Here is a 17,313-nt window from a genome sequence, read left to right on the forward strand (position 1 = left end):
TTGGTCCCCCCTTTGCTGCTATAACAGCCTCCACTCTTCTGGGAAGGCTTTCCACTAGATGTTGGAACATTGTTGTGGGGACTTGCTTCCATTCCGCCACAAGAGCATTAGTGAGGTCGGGCACTAATGTTGGGCGATTAGGCCTCGCTCGCAGTCGACGTTCCAATTCGTCCCAAATGTGTTTCATGGGGTTGAGGTCAGGGCTCTGTGCAGGCCAGTCAAACCATTTCTGTATGGACCTCGCTTTGTGCACGGGGGCATTGTCATGCTGAAACAGGAAAAGGCCTTCCCCAAACTGTTGCCACAAAGTTGGAAGCACAGAATCGTCTAGAATGTCATTGTATGCTAACATGGTTTCATAGAACATCCTCTTAATACTGGTACTGTATACCAATGCTCTTTTGGTCACACTTTATAATAATGTTCAGTAATAAACCATTTATAAGTATTTTGCTAACAGTTTGCTTAGCATTTATTAATCATTACTCCCACATTTGTAAATGTTAGTAAGCTAGTTATTCACACATTTATAAACAACTTTATTTTCTGTCAAATGTAGGGCTTTGGATAAATCTCTGTTTACATATGAAACATCTTATCTGAGCTCTCCCCATATAGATCAAAGGTAAATTCAAGTATAAAAGCAATGCTTTTGTATGTGATGGTTATCTTGAAAGATATATATATATATATATATGAGTTGAAACTGAGTTATCGGCTGCCATAACAAAATATCTTAACATTTATGAGAATATCTAAAAGAGAATGGTTTACCATCACAGTTAACAACTGAGGAAAGGTATGACAGATAGTAGCATAATATAACAATGCCTTTCAGCCTTTTCATATACATTCAGCATGTATGACATACAGTGGGGAAAAAAAGTATTTAGTCAGCCACCAATTGTGCAAGTTCTCCCACAAAAAGATGAGAGAGGCCTGTAATTTTCATCATAGGTACACGTCAACTATGACAGACAAATTGAGAATTTTTTTCCCAGAAATTCACATTGTAGGATTTTTAATGAATTTATTTGCAAATTATGGTGGAAAATAAGTATTTGGTCAATAACAAAAGTTTCTCAATTCTTTGTTATATACCCTTTGTTGGCAATGACACAGGTCAAACATTTTCTCTAAGTCTTCACAAGGTTTTCACACACTGTTGCTGGTATTTTTGCCCATTCCTCCATGCAGATCTCCTCTAGAGCAGTGATGTTTTGGGGCTGTCGCTGGGCAACACAGACTTTCAACTCCCTCCAAAGATTTTCTATGGGGTTGAGATCTGGAGACTGGCTAGGCCACTCCAGGACCTTGAAATGCTTCTTACGAAGCCACTCCTTCGTTGCCCGGGCGGTGTGTTTGGGATCATTGTCATGCTGAATGACCCAGCCACGTTTCATCTTCAATGCCCTTGCTGATGGAAGGAGGTTTTCACTCAAAATCTCACGATACATGGCCCCATTCATTCTTTCCTTTACACGGATCAGTCGTCCTGGTCCCTTTGCAGAAAAACAGCCCCAAAGCATGATGTTTCCACCCCCATGCTTCACAGTAGGTATGGTGTTCTTTTGATGCAACTCAGCATTCTTTGTCCTCCAAACACGACGAGTTGAGTTTTTACCAAAAAGTTATATTTTGGTTTCATCTGACCATATGACATTCTCCCAATCCTCTTCTGGATCATCCAAATGCACTCTAGCAAACTTCAGACGGGCTTGGACATGTACTGGCTTAAGCAGGGGGACACGTCTGGCACTGCAGGATTTGAGTCCCTGGCGCCGTAGTGTGTTACTGATGGTAGGCTTTGTTACTTTGGTCCCAGCTCTCTGCAGGTCATTCACTAGGTCCCCCCGTGTGGTTCTGGGATTTTTGCTCACCGTTCTTGTGATCATTTTGACCCAACGGGGTGAGATCTTGCGTGGAGCCCCAGATCGAGGGAGATTATCAGTGGTATTGTATGTCTTCCATTTCCTAATAATTTCTCCCACAGTTGATTTCTTCAAACCAAGCTGCTTACCTATTGCAGATTCAGTCTTCCCAGCCTGGTGCAGGTCTACAATTTAGTTTCTGGTGTCCTTTGACAGCTCTTTGGTCTTGGCCATAGTGGAGTTTGGAGTGTGACTGTTTGAGGTTGTGGACAGGTGTCTTTTATACTGATAACAAGTTCAAACATGTGCCATTAATACAGGTAACGAGTGGAGGACAGAGGAGCCTCTTAAAGAAGAAGTTACAGGTCTGTGAGAGCCAGAAATCTTGCTTGTTTGTAGGTGACCAAATACTTATTTTCCACCATAATTTGCAAATAAATTCATAAAAAATCATACAATGTGATTTTCTGGATTTTTTTTTCTCAATTTGTCTGTCATAGTTGACGTGTACCTATGATGAAAATTACAGGCCTCTCTCATCTTTTTAAGTGGGAGAACTTGCACAATTGGTGGCTGACTAAATACTTTTTTCCCCCACTGTATGTCTTTAGTGCTGCCTGTGAGACCTTGTGCCAACATTACGCTAACTAATAACCACATACCTCATTAGGTAGGTAGAGGTTATGGGAGCGATATGAGAGCGTTCCCCCTGGCACTCAGTTTAAAGCACACAGCCACAGAGTCCGCCAAAAACCAGGGGCCACACATTGTGCTATTTAGAGCCATATTCCAATATGTCAGGTTCAGACATCCATGATTGAGATCTCCTGTACAGTACAGTAAGAAAAACTTTTCATGAAAGTTGAGCAACTGACAGCTTCTTCTAACATGGTGTCATTTTCTCTTAGGTATGAGCATGTTGCTTTTAGATGAAAATGTTGTTAAGCACAGCTGCATATGTTGAAGAAACTGTATTATCCTTGTAGGTGCCTACTCACAGGTGGCAGGTGTTATTTTGCTGCACTCATAATACCTTCTGACAATTAGCACTTATATAGAGGAATCACCTCAGCTAAGAATGAGCAATGTGTGGATTGAGGGAATGAGAGGAATATGTGCTCTAAAAAAAAATTAAGGGGAAAAATACAACTCTGGGGTTCTCCAGGTTGCAAGTTGTCAATGGCCTCACTACCAGACCATCTTCATTGTGTGGGGCCCTCAATGTGTGTTGCATCTCTCCCTGGGGTTAGGCAGCCTTTGCCACAGTGCCACTCTAGGAGAGAGATGCTTTCAGTGAGGCAGGGGGCTGCTGGTACTGTTGCGTGCTGTTTTTAGCCCAAGTCTGCAGCCTCATTAACGCTGGCTGGTGAACACAGAGACGGAGTGACCAACTGGAGACCAGCATCGTGGTGTTAGGGGTTCAGTTGTTTGCGTCACTGGATGAAATACAGAGGATGAAAAGTTCTAAACATGACACTCGGCAAAGACAATGAAAAGGGAGTCCTATATTTTCTCCATTCTAAGAATTTAGGCAGTGCATTTTACATTTTCAATAAAAAAACACATACACCTATTGAGTTTTTGTGGTATAACACACACCCGCTTTCACATCAGACTTCATAAATCAGCTTTCAACCAATTTACTAAAAGGATATTCAAGTAAAATCTGATATCTAATGATGCTTCACAAGCACTATTACACCCTGACCATGGTATCAATATTATTCGGTTTAAAAAAGTGATACTGTGCACCGCCATCGATTATAATTTTTGATCTTAAAAGCAACATTCACTTTATAATAATAGTTTCTGTCTTTTATTTCTCATCAGTCTACCTCCCTGCTGAGACCATTCCTTGGATTCCTCATTATGAGTTGGGTTAATTAGCCCGGTGCCAGTGTACAGCTTCTTAGGGAATCCATTTACCCATTACTCCACACACACGCTGTGCCTCTTTCTCCAGTCGGTACAGACAGTATGGGAGGTGTGTGTCAGGTTATGTTGGGTGGGGTCACAGTATACTTCGGTCACATTTTTGTTTTGAACATTGTGTTTTCTGAGGTTGAGGTGTCCTCTGTCAGTGTGAGACTTAAAGCTTGTTAGCTTCCTGATCAAAATCCCATTAGAATAACTGGAGTGCTGACATTCCCACAGCCTGTAGTAGTTAATATGGCCATCAGAGAGAATTCATGCCAAAGAAAGGCAATTATGAAGGGAATTAGCAATCTTTCATCCATAACTTTAACATTTCACTGAAATACAGATACATTTGCAGCGCTTCAACTTTAAAGGTACATTTTTTACAGGGTGGTGTCAGCATAATGATTTAGACATTGTTAAATTATGACATTTTCCTCCTCACTCATACGTCAAAAGTGTGATTTTTTTGTAACGTTTTTGCCGATGGACTGACACGTTACATTACAGTGGTATCACACCAGGGTAACATCCAAAGAACATCTTACATAAGAACTTGTTGATTTTGTGGTTATTTAAAAATAGAAGTATTACCACATAAATATGTAAGTACAGTACAGTACATTCTCGCCTGATAAACAGTGATAATTAGCACTGTAATGTAAAGTGCTATCTTTACCATTTCTTGTTGGCATCAAAGCAGTTAACACCATGTGTGAATGAAGGAAACTACATTCTAAGAATAACTGGCCGACATGTTTAGTCTCTCAGGGGAGCTGAGAACCAAAAAGAGGGAAGTTGAGATTTTGGCAGAGACAAATGCATCGGAAAAAAATTGTATCCTGACATTTTGATCAGCATCAAGGCAAATGTAATTCATGAAGTAGAGAGAGATAGAGAGTCCCTTTCCAATCTACAGTTATTTTGATCATCTTATCTCATTCTGGCACAGTTTTTGGTGTGGAATGAGAATTGAGCAGCCGGCATAGGGAAATGTGTTCTACTGTAACGCAAAACGATCTCCAACAAAAGTCAAAACAAATAGCCATAAAAACTCTTTCTGCATATGCTGTATCAGTACTAGTGACTAATTCTAGGTTAATTGTAGAGCATTATAGGGAGGGAACCGAGCAGCTGTATCATATTATTTCAATATAGCACGTGTTGTGTGACAAAACTGCACATTTTAGAGTGGCCTTTTATTGTCCCCAGCACAAGGTGCACCTGTGTAATGATCATGCTGTTTAATCAGCTTCTTGATATGCCACACCTGTCAGGTGGATGGATTATCTTGGCAAAGGAAAAATGCTCACTAACAGGGACGTAAACAAATTTGTGGACAAAATGTGCATATGGAACATTTCTGGGATCTTTTATTTCAGCTCATGAAACATGGGACCAACACTTTACATGTTGCATTTATAGTTTTGTTCAGTGTAGTATTCTCAGCTCCTTGGTGCCAACAGCTAGTGAGCACAATTACCCCAGTACATTATTCACACGTTTAACTCGACAGGTCCCAAAATAAAACCAGAAGGTCTGACAACCTGGTGAAGGTACTGAGAATGAGGCTTCTGTATATTTAGTGATTCTGAAACCTAGTAGCCTATATCATCATCTGTTATGTAAGGATTAGCATGGTAATCACAGATGCATATGGCTCATAGACAAAACCTTGATTCTGTAGCCAATATCTCCATTTGCCTCCATAATCATCATACCGTGTTTGAATTGGGTGTGGTTTGGCAGCGACAATGACATCATTACAATGTGCACATGTGTAACGTGTAACATGTGGTTTGGCAGAGTCAACATTACCAATAAGCTGCTAAATGCCAAATGCTTGTGGCAGAACAATACTCACAGAAAATACTCAAACAAAAATAAAAACAGGTATCTTGGTAGCTAGTCCCTTTCCCAGAGGCTAATGCATGGATAATGGACACAGTACAGGACAGCATTCAGGACTGGGTAGCTTAACCCAGGAAAGAGGCTCCCATCAGGACCACAGCCTTTAAGAGATCAGTCAAATCTAATAGGAGGTGCTCAGGCTTTTCATAGGCCTACAGAATGGTGGGAGCCACAGAACGGTTATGGGATCATAGGGACTGGTGGAAAGGCTGTGGTCTTGGACCAGACTGTGTAGATGTTCATACATTGAGAGCTGAGAAAACGCAGAAGCGCTCTCAATTGAACACATAGGATTATTATTTGTATTATGATTATTATTATTAACACACCAGCTCTCTCGTTCCTTTGTGATGACTATAAATGTAATGTTATAATGGTAAAAAGCAGAGAATATTGAGTGTGTTTTTATACTAGCTACACACAGTAGGTGATGAGACCACTGAGAGACTTGAAATGACCTCCCCTTAATTAGTAGAATCTCTGGGCTCTAATGGATGTTATGTGTGTGTGTGGTGTGTGTTCTCTGGAGGCAGTGGGTCTGACAGCACAGCACTGATTCTGTGGATATGTCTGCAACGTACAAGGACTAAATCATGAAAGGCACTCCCAAGGCATTGACCGTTATCGCAAAAGACGCATCCATCACAGCCAAACCCATTGTTTCTCTATTCTCTGTGTAGCACACAACATCCATATAGTAAATATTATGACCTCCAATCCTTTCAATAGCCACCCTGGGCCTGAGTTTCTATATTTCTTCATCTGAAATTAAATCAAAGGATGGTTGATATTGGTGTCGGTACTGTACATTAGGTTGTTAAAGGGCTGAGATTGGAGTATTCTTCATTTGATTTCCATTTTCTCCAATTTAGAATTACATTGATTGCTAATAGATGGGCTTGTGCCATACTGTCCTCTCCCAGAATAGATTACACAAAGAACTCTTACCTTTTATACTTTCTAATCATTCTGATCCACCGGATGTACAGTAGCTGTCAACATAAACATTTAATTTACATGTATTTATTTATTTTGCACTAACTCTCTTGCACTGACTCTACCCACACACTCACACATACTTACACTGACATCCCAACACACACACACACACACACACACACACACACACACACACACACACACACTACATACGCCCACACAGACATAACATGTGCACACATGCATAATGACGCCACACACACACACACACTTTCACACTCACCACATACGCTGCTGCTACTGTCTATTATCTATCCTGTTGCCTAGTCACTTTACCCCTACCTATATGTACATCCCATGCACATCGACTCAGTACTGGTACTCCCTGTATATAGCCATGTTATTTTTACTTGCTTTGTTATTCGTTATTCACTGTGTGTTTATTCCTCGTGTCACTATTTCAATGTTTTATTTTATTTTTTATCTTTAACTCTGCATTGTTGGAAAAGGACCCGTAAGCATTTCACCATTAGTCTAGACCTGTTGTTTACGAAGCATGTGACAAATACAATTTCATTTGATTTGATACACAAGCTAATGGACTTTTATGGAATTATGGAATTGTATTTCCTGCATTTGGGGGAAATTGCAAGTTGCTGAAATGTTGCCAGGGGAACCACACGCACTGGGCTCTCAAACATTCAACCTGTGAATGTCAAAGCTATTTCAAGTGGATATTTGTCATTTTTAAGTGTTTCTTCTGTGCTTTGGATTTCCCCCAATGTGAAAAATAAAACTGGCACCCATTTATATCCAGTTGAGAAGTTAATGATCACGACCTCTCATTATTCAAGACTTTCAGTCATGCAGTGCTTGAAAGGTAATTCCAAGTTAATTCATGTATGTATCATCCCTCATTCCATCTAGCAAATAGCATTCCATGAAGTGGCTGCTTGGCACTATGATTCTGGTACCAAGAACAGAGTTTGAACACTCACTGAAAAGGTAATTGAAGATTAGCACTTCAATAGTGTTGTTTGCTAAATCAAGGAGAAGTCTTACTAAAATGTATTAGTAGATCCCATACTGATAGGATGTACATTATACTGTAGAGTTCCATAACACGCAAACAATCTCACTGGATTTCTTCCAGAGACTGGCAAACACTGTAAACCCCCTGGATTAGATTCTCTCAGTAACATGAGTAGAAGGTCAAGGTTAGAATGAACAAAGTTGCCCAGGTATCCCAAACTCTCTTTATTACTCTGCCAGGTTTATTTGGGGAACCGCAACTGCATATTGGAGTCATAATGCAAAATAAATCTAGTTACATTTTTTTTCCTCCCTCAAATAATAACCTCGGTCTCCGAACGCTAATTGAAAAACAACCCTGGAAATCTTCAAACTGTCATATCTGAACTCTTGCCTGAGAGAACAATGGGAGAAGTTGGACTAACATTTTCCCAATGGCAGAGGTGAAGCTTTAGCCTTTGTTTTCTTTAAGCAGAGTCTTGGTGCTTAACGGAAGCCATGACAAATAAGGAAAGAAAGAAAAAAAGAAAAGAAAGAAAGAAAGAAAGAAAGAAAGAACTGATAGAAAAAAAAAGAATCTGTGTTAACCAGTCTGTCAGCCATGAAATTACACAAGTCAGCTCGTCACAGTGCCTCAGCCTAGACCCATAATTTGATATAATTAACCCTGCATCTCTCCTAGCCCTTTGGCTCTCAGTCATGACCAGCAGCTGAGAGTAGAAATTATAGTGTTTCTTCTCCTTCACTTTCCCACTTCCTGTCTACAAGTGGTGATACATTTTCGTCTTATTCACTGATGAGTTGGTTCTCTGTAACCCACTTTCTTGGTTGAGTCACACTCACTCACTTGTGTGAGTACTTCTCACTCACTTGTGACTGATTTCATTATGCATAATGAAGTGTCATGAACCTGTTGATCTGACACTGTTGAGTCTTTATGCTGATGAAAGAAAGACTTAGTGGCCAAAATGTGTCCTTCTGACTGCTGTTATGGATTACAACAAAATAAGTGACCATGTTACAGTAGTGGTGCATGGGTAAAATCACTGAGGAAGCCAAAATGCTTGCTCGCTAGCCTAACTTCCATTTGTGGGCAACGTTAGCTAGTTAACATTAGCCTTATACATCTAGCTACATATTGAACTTCCATCCTCTCAGGCCAGGGGCACAACAGTGTATGAATTAATGGTTGGATCAGAATCACTGTTATAATCATTGGCCAGTACGGAGAATTAAGTAAACCACAAGTCCAAATCCCTATCTCCATCCATGGCTAAATTAGGAAAGGGCCAATTTTAGCTAGCTGGCTAGCTAGTCACTGGAGGACAACAACACAACGAGATGCAACAATTCAAGTTTTTCTGTAAATGACGTATGCTCTCAATGGGATTTGATAGGAGTGACGCCAAATCCAAGCTGCCTTCCCTTGACACTTTTTTTTTGGTGCGCCAGGCCAATTCACAGTTGAGCTCGCTCAGCTTAGCTCAATGCTGATTGGCAAAACAATTTGTGAAGGGAGGCCAGATGCATACTGGCTTCCCTTGCCTTCAACGCTACGGGTGGCAACAATGTCATACTCGTTTGGACCAGACAGCATCAGATAGATGGCCCACACGTAGAGAGACAGAGGGGCGCTGTTTCGCTCTCTCGGATGCATTCTCCTGTGAGATACATTTAGCCTCTTATGAATTGAAGGAAAATTATGAAACACAGAGAGACGAAAGATAAAACATATTTTTTGGGGGGGTAAATGTTTTTGAGAAGCTTGGCTTCCCTTGGCATCCTTGAATACACGCCACTGCCATGTTATTTAGGGATTGCTGTCTTCATTCGTTTCAAGCAGCACTAGGCCTGCAGGAGATAATAACAAAAACCTGTATCACTTTACCATAGAGTAGACTAAATATCAGAATTGATTTGAGACATATAGGCCATGCTATGATGTTAAGACTATTGTTATTTCTGACCCGTACTATTTTTGGATTAATGCATCCTGATAGAAGATCAGTATCATAATATCTGTATTTCGTATCCTGCTCTGTTGTGGTGTTTGTATTCAAGTCACAGCGAGGCTGCAGTCTAGCTCACTCTGCTATAATTTCAAGGACATCACCTCACAGGGGAGCCTTGGGGGAGGCACAGTGATCTGTCACTACTAGGATCACAAGACAGGGATTCATTTGTGAGTAAATTTGCTTTTCATTAGAGTCCTGTACTACAAAACAAGTCAATGTAAAACATAATGACAACACATAAGAAAAACATTTAAGATATATGCATCATTTGTTTGTGGCTACAACATATTGGGGGAATAATACCAAATTGATTGGCAATAAAGACGCATGTCTGTCTAATTGTATTGGCTGTCTCGCGCAGAATTCTGTTTCTGCTCTCCTGCAGAAGTAATGTTGAAGGTATGCAGAAACACAAATTAATTATACCAAACGTCATGGCATTTTGGTCCAATTGCTTGAAAGAGTTATCAAGTCTTCTAATTTAAACTAGATATGCTGGATCTGGAGAGTGACCGGAAAATTATAGAACTTCAAGGTGAAAGTATTGCCAGAATATGAATTAGACTATAGTGAAAAGTTTATCATGATTGTATAACATACCGTATTTCAGAAAATAAATTATATCAATGTATGAATGAATCTTACGGAACCCAGGAGGTGACATTGACTGAGATTTTCCGTAGAATCCAAAGGCCCTGCAAACAAATTGCCCAACGTACCAAACATGTATATTTAAGCGTTAAGGCCCGAGGGGGTGTGGTATATGGCCAATATACCACAAACTCCCGAGGCAATCAGCATTCAGGGCTCGAACCACCCAGTTTATAATATACAGTATACACTGGGTATACAAAACATTAGGAACACCTGCTCTTTCCATGACATAGACTGACCAGGTGAATCCAGGTGAAAGCTATGATCACTTATTGATGTCACCTGTTAAATCTACTTAAATCAGTGTAGATGAAGGAAAGGAGACAGGTTAAAGAAGGATTTTTAAGCCTTGAGACATGGATTGTGTATGTGTGCCTTTCAGATGGTGAATGGGCAAGACATAATATTTCAGTGCCTTTGAACGGAGTATGGTAGTAGGTGCCAGGTGCACCGGTTTGAGTGTGTCAACAACTGTAATGCTGCTGGATTTTCTATGCTCAACAGTTTCCTGTGTGTATCAAGAATGGTCCACCACACAAAGGACATCTAGGCAAAGACAGGCAAGTGGTCGAAAACGGGTCATTGATGAAAGAGGACAAAGGAGGCTGACACGAATTGTGCAGAGCAACAGACGGGCTACAGTTAGTCAACTGATAGTCCAGTACAACATTGTTGCCAAAAGACCCATAAAAGAATGCACAATTCATCATACCTTGACACGAAGGGGGTATGGCAGCCGACGACCTTACAGAGTTCCACTTATTTTCAACAAAAACACTGAACACTGGAGATTTGGAAAAACATCAGGAATGGTCCACCACCCAAAGGACATCCAGCCAACTTGACAATGTGGGAAGCATTGGAGTAAACACTGGCCAGCATCTCTGTGGAACACCTTCAACACCAAATTGAGGCTGTTCTGATGTCAAAAGGGGGTGCAACTCAATATTAGGAAGGTGTTCCTAATGTTTTGTACACTCAGTTTATATTTTATATGTAAATATGATAGCCTGCCTGCTGCCTGCTTCAGTCTGACCCAATAATAATAACAACCAAATACATGTAGTATTCTTTCTGAAATGTAGATGACAAAAATAGAAGGCTGTCTGGGACTGCCTTACCAAACTACATTGACAAGAAAGACCCCATTCCTCCACAGCCACCACGAGGCAAGCGCTCAAACAGAGAGTAAGAGGCGAAGCGAGAGGTTTTAGTCTAGCCAAAATCTGTCCAAAATAAGCCCAATGCGTTTCTATTTATTTTGCGCCTTCCCGTCCTTGGGACAAGGACTCCCATTGTCAGGGCGGAGACATTATTATCTCGTCATTATATACAGCTCTCTGGCTCAGCTATCCACCTATAAACAAGCTGACAGCAGAATCCAGCTGATCACTGACAGGACAGCAAGGGCACGAACAGCTCGAAACCAGAGGCAGCGCGCGCATGGACACGGATGTATTGTTGGCAACATTACGCAGCACAAGAGTGGTGGAAAGCACTGAACAGAGTCGATAGTAGGTGAATTATAACTCATTTGGCTTACAAGTGTGTGTCCACATACCTAAAGGTCATTTTAAAACCTTATTCTACACACCACATTTTTTAATTTTCATCAGAGTCGATTCTGTAGCCTACCTTTCCCTTTCGACGGGATTCCAGACATCATCAACGGTATTCCAGAACCGCCGGCATCAGACAGACTTCTCTTCACAGGGACAGTTGAAGAAGTCACGACGAAGACAGGAAAAACACTGAAATATGTAGCCAACTGGGATATTTAAAGCTGGACACGAGCGTAAAAACTTCCTCAACGCAACACGAAGCCGTTCTTTCAGTTTTTTTGTCCAAGAGGAGAGAAAATGATTCCACCCGCTAACATCATGCAGGAGGAGAGTTTGGTCAAGAACGAGCGCGAGCAGCACGAGACACCTCAATCACCAGCGCCCAGCACTAGTCGACAGGAGACAAAGGTAGTGTACCCAAGAAGGTCGTTTTTAGGTGATGCACCCATTCCATGAATTAATAGATTGTGGAATGGTCTTAAATAGATAAAGAGGATGCATGAATGCCTCTCAATCTGGACATGTATTTGACAAATTTAGCCTGTTCAATTAATTATATATTTTAAATGGCTCATATATTGGACATGGTCATACTTCGCTCATGCCCCATGGTGGAAACAAAAACATATTCACACTGTATATGGCACCGAAGGGGATGGCTGCCGTTTTATGAACTCTTAACCAACGGTGCTATTTTGTGTGTTTTTTCAAATTGTTTGTAACTTATTTTGTACATAATGTTGCTGCTACCGTCTCTTATGACTGAAAAGAGCTTCTGGACATCAGAACAGCAATTACTCACCTTGAACTGGACAAATAATTTTTCTTTAATGAGTCGGACGAGAGGGATTTGCTCCAGACACCTGACAGGGTCCTCATCCCCGTCATTTGCAGTAGAAAGAAAAGTAGATATCGCGGAAGGAGATCGGGGTGCTTGGTAAGGAGCCAGCGATGAGTGGCTAATCTGCCTTTGCCATCGATACTATTGGCCAATTTACAATCACTTGATAATAAAGTGGACGAACTACAGGCACGAACATCTCATAATAGGCTGTAGACCACACTATCTACCAAGAGAGTTTTCATCTATATTCTTCGTAGCTGTCTATTTACCACCACAAACCGATGCTGGCACTAAGAGGGCACTCAATCAACTGTATATGGCCATAAGCAAACAGGAAAACGCTCATACAGAGGCAGCACTCCTAGTGGCCTGGGACTTTAATGCAGGGAAACTTAAATCAGTTTTACCTCATTTCTACCAGCATGTTAAATGTGCAACCAGAGGGAAAATACTCTAAACCACATTTACTCCACACACAGAGACACGTACAAAGCTCTCCCTCGTCCTCCATTTGGCAAATCTGACCATAATTATATCCTCCTGATTCCTGCTTACAAGCAAAAACAGGAAGTACCAGTGACTCGTCAATAAAAAAGTGGTCAGATGAAGCAGATGCTAAGCTACAGGACTGTTTTGCTAGCACAGACTGGAATATGTTCCGGGATTCTTCTGATGGCATTGAGGAGTACACCACATCAGTCACTTGCTTCATTAATAACTGCATCGATGACGTCGTCCCCACAGTGAGTGTACGTACATACCCCAACCAGAAGCCATGGATTACAGGCAACATCCGCACTGAGCTAAAGGGTAGAGCTGTCGCTTTCAAGGAGCAGGACTCTAACCCGGAAGCTTATAAGAAATCCCGCTATGCCCTCAGACGAACCATCAAACAGGCAAAGCGTCAATGCAGGACTAAGATCGAATCGTACTAACCGGCTCCGACGCTCGTCGGATGTGGCAGGGCTTGCAAACTATTACAGACTACAAAGGGAACCACAGCCACGAGCTGCCCAGTTACACGAGCCTACCAGAAGAGCTAAATTACTCCTATGCTCGCTTCGAGGCAAGTAACACTGAAACATGCATGAGAGCATCAGCTGTTCCGGAAAACTGTGTGATCACGCTCTCCGTAGCCGATGTGAGTAAGACCTTTAAACAGGTCAACATTCACAAGGCCGCAGGGCCAGACGGATTAACAGGATGTGTACTCCGAGCATGCGCTGACCAACTGGCAAGTGTCTTCACTGACATTTTCAACCTCTCCCTGTCTGAGTGTGTAATACCAACATGTTTCAAGCAGAACACCATAGTCCCTGTGCCCAAGAACACTAAGGTAACCTGCCTAAATGACTACCGACCCGTAGCACTCACGTCTGTAGCCATGAAGTGCTTTGAAAGGCTGGTCATGGCTCACATCAACACCATTATCCCAGAAACCCTAGACCCACTCCAATTTGCATACCGTCCCAACAGATCCACAGATGATGCAATCTCTATTGCGCGCCACACTGCCCTTTCACACCTGGACAAAAGGAACACCTATGTGAGAATGCTATTCATTGATTACAGCTCAGCGTTCAACACCATAGTGCCCTCAAAGCTCATCACTAAGCTAAGGACCCTGGGACTAAACACCCCCCTCTGCAACTTGATCCTGAACTTCCTGACGGGCCGCCCCCAGGTGGTAAGGGTAGGTAACAACACATCCGCCACGCTGATCCTCAACACGGGGGACCCTCAGGGGTGCATGCTCAGTCCCCTCCTGTACTCCCTGTTCACTCATGACTGCATGGCAAGGCATGACTCCAACACCATCATTAAGTTTGCCGATGACACAACAGTGGTATGCCTGATCACCGACAACGACGAGACAGCCTATAGGGAGGAAGTCAGAGACCTGGCCATGTGGTGCCAGGACAACAACCTCTCCCTCAACGTGATCAAGACAAAGAAGATGATTGTGGACTACAGGAAAAAGAAGAGGACCGAGCATGCCCCCATTCTCATCGAGGCTGTAGTGGAGCAGGTTGAGAGCTTCAAGTTCCTTGGTGTCCACATCACCAACAAACTAACATGGTCCAAGCACACCAAGACAGTCGTGAAGAGGGCACGACAAAACCTATTCCCCCTAAGGAGACTGAAAAGATTTGGCATGGGTCCTCAGATCCTCAAAAGGTTCACAGCTGCACTATCGAGAGCATCCTGACTGGTTGCATCACTGCCTGGTTTGGCAACTGCTCGTCCTCCGACCGCAAGGCACTACAGAGGGTAGTGCATACGGCCCAGTACATCACTGGGGCCAAGCTTCCTGCCATCCAGGACCTCTATACCAGGCGGTGTCAGAGGAAGGCCCTCAAAATTGTCAAAGACTCCAGCCACCCTAGTCATAGACTGTTCTCTCTGCTACCGCACGGCAAGCGGTACCGGAGCGCCAAGTCTAGGTCCAAGAGGCTTCTAAACAGCTTCTACCCCCAAGCCATAAGACTCCTGAACATCTAATCAAATGGCTACCCAGACTATTTGCATTGCCCCCCCCCCCCCCCCTCTTTTTCACTGCTGCTGCTCTCTGTTTATCATCTATGCATAGTCACTTTAATAACTCTACCTACATGTACATATTACCTCAATTACCTCGACTAACCGGTGCCCCCGCACATTGACTCGGTACTGGTACCCCCTGTATAAAGCCTCGCTATTGTTATATTTACTGCTGCTCTTTAATTATTTGTTACAATATAAAATTATACGAAATGAACATTTTTTTTTTCTTTTCTTTGGGGGTTATTCTTTCATAAAACTGCATTGTTGGTTAAGGGCTTGTAAGTAAGCATTTCACTGTAAGGTCTACAGCTGGTGTATTTGGCGCATGTGACAAATAACATTTGATTTATATTCCACCCATTCATACATATTTAATGTATTCAGTGATGTATTCCAAAAATGTTAATTAAAACTTTTCTGTCCCATAATAGGCATTCTTGAAGTAGAGTTATATGATTGACAAATTAAGCCTATACTCTGAAATGCTATTCTAGGCAACTATGTTGCAATATAGCTCAATATCCTATCATAACAACATTGTTTGTTCCTGAGTTCATTAAGTCTGAATTGAGTTCTTCCACTTATTGTTTTCAGCCAATAATATAAATGTATGACATTCAACCTTGCCAATGAAAGTACAGTATCATAAACAGCTTAATATTTATGAATAGGACAGACAGATGCAACCTGTGGGAACTATGAGTGTTCCAGCGTTGCAATTGGCATTTTGTCTACAGATTTAAGATCTTAATTTAAGCCAGTTTGCTACAGCAGGAAAATAGTCATGCAACAGCAGGGAAATAACCCTGCAGCAACAGGAAATGGTTAACTATTATGTGGATTACAATTAATGAAGTAATTTTTTATAGGGGTTGATACATTTTTCGTTAGGGCAAATCAAGTCTGAAATTTCAAAGTGGAATTTACAAACTTTAGAAGCCTTTTAAAAACTCATACACTACATGTTTGCATTTCCTGCTCTGCAGGAATATTCTCAGCAACAATAGAGTGATCAAATTAAGACCCTACATCTGTAGTTTTGTAGTCCACACCCATTTATCTGGGTCACCTGTAACCCTGAGTAAGTACTTCAATTAGATGTAAAATACTGGACCAGTCACTATGGTTATAGATTTTAAAGCAGTTACGCTCCCTTCCTGTCCCAAATCTCTCAGGCTTAAGCGGGACACTTTAGACACGCTTCTGGGTTTTCGTAAATGACGGTCTCAAGTTGAGAAAACCATTTCAGTTTTTCCATTTCCTTTCCATGGCAGCCAGTTGCTCCAGCGATGGTAAAATCAGAACTCTTTCCCTTTCATTGTTACATTACTGTAGCACTCCCCATCCCTACACATCAGTAAATGTGGTCACTAGACTGTGCTGTTTGAAGGGATTCTTGGCAGGTATCCTGGCATAGTTAGCAGCTGTGGGCAAGCAACTGTACTACTTGCTTCCTGGTGTCTCAGTTGGGATGCTATGGTTGGGTTCCTTTGAGAGAGGTGCATGACTGTGAGTATGTTGATTGCTTTCTAAATGGATAATGAGCTATTTGGCCAGGTGTCATGACACTCTTTAATAATCAGAAATGATACCTGCTCCCAGAATGCCATTGATACGCTAGGGCAGGGGTATTGAACTCTTACCCTACGAGGTCCGGAGCCTGATGGTTTTCTTTTCTACCTGATAATTAATGGTACCCACCTGGTGTCCCAGGTCTAAATCAGTCCCTGATTAGAGGGGATTGGGGAACAATAAATAAAAAATACAGTGGAACTGGCTTCGAGGTCTAGAGTTGAGTTTGAGGGTTCTAGGGCATTCTAGAAGGTCAGAGTAGTGCATGCAACCATACCTCAACGTGTGATTCAATGCACATGGCACAGACTGTTGATTTCACTCAAAATGCATAATAAACCATTTGTAATACATGTTCATAACGTTGCAGAGAAAAAAGCTAGGCTACTTCTTTAAAGACACTATATAGGGACTCTTTCATTCATTTCTGTTACGAACCTGGCTTTAAACGT

General features: G+C 41.8%; 1 protein-coding gene across 1 annotated transcript in view; it reads left to right on the forward strand.

Annotated features, from left to right (window-relative positions):
* Positions 1-12,198: 12,198 nt before the first annotated feature.
* LOC311102372 (SH3 and cysteine-rich domain-containing protein-like) overlaps positions 12,199-17,313 on the forward strand; it is a gene marked incomplete at both ends in the record, with an annotated part of 104,732 nt that continues 99,617 nt past the window's right edge. The window contains one exon of the mRNA XM_084143693.1: positions 12,199-12,309. Coding sequence (XP_083999819.1) covers positions 12,199-12,309 — 111 coding nt within the window. The remainder of the gene's footprint in view (positions 12,310-17,313) is intronic.

The sequence above is a fragment of the Coregonus lavaretus genome (genome assembly GCF_964263955.1).
Source record: "Coregonus lavaretus genome assembly, chromosome: 27".
In the NCBI taxonomy this organism is placed as follows: Eukaryota; Metazoa; Chordata; class Actinopteri; order Salmoniformes; family Salmonidae; genus Coregonus; species Coregonus lavaretus.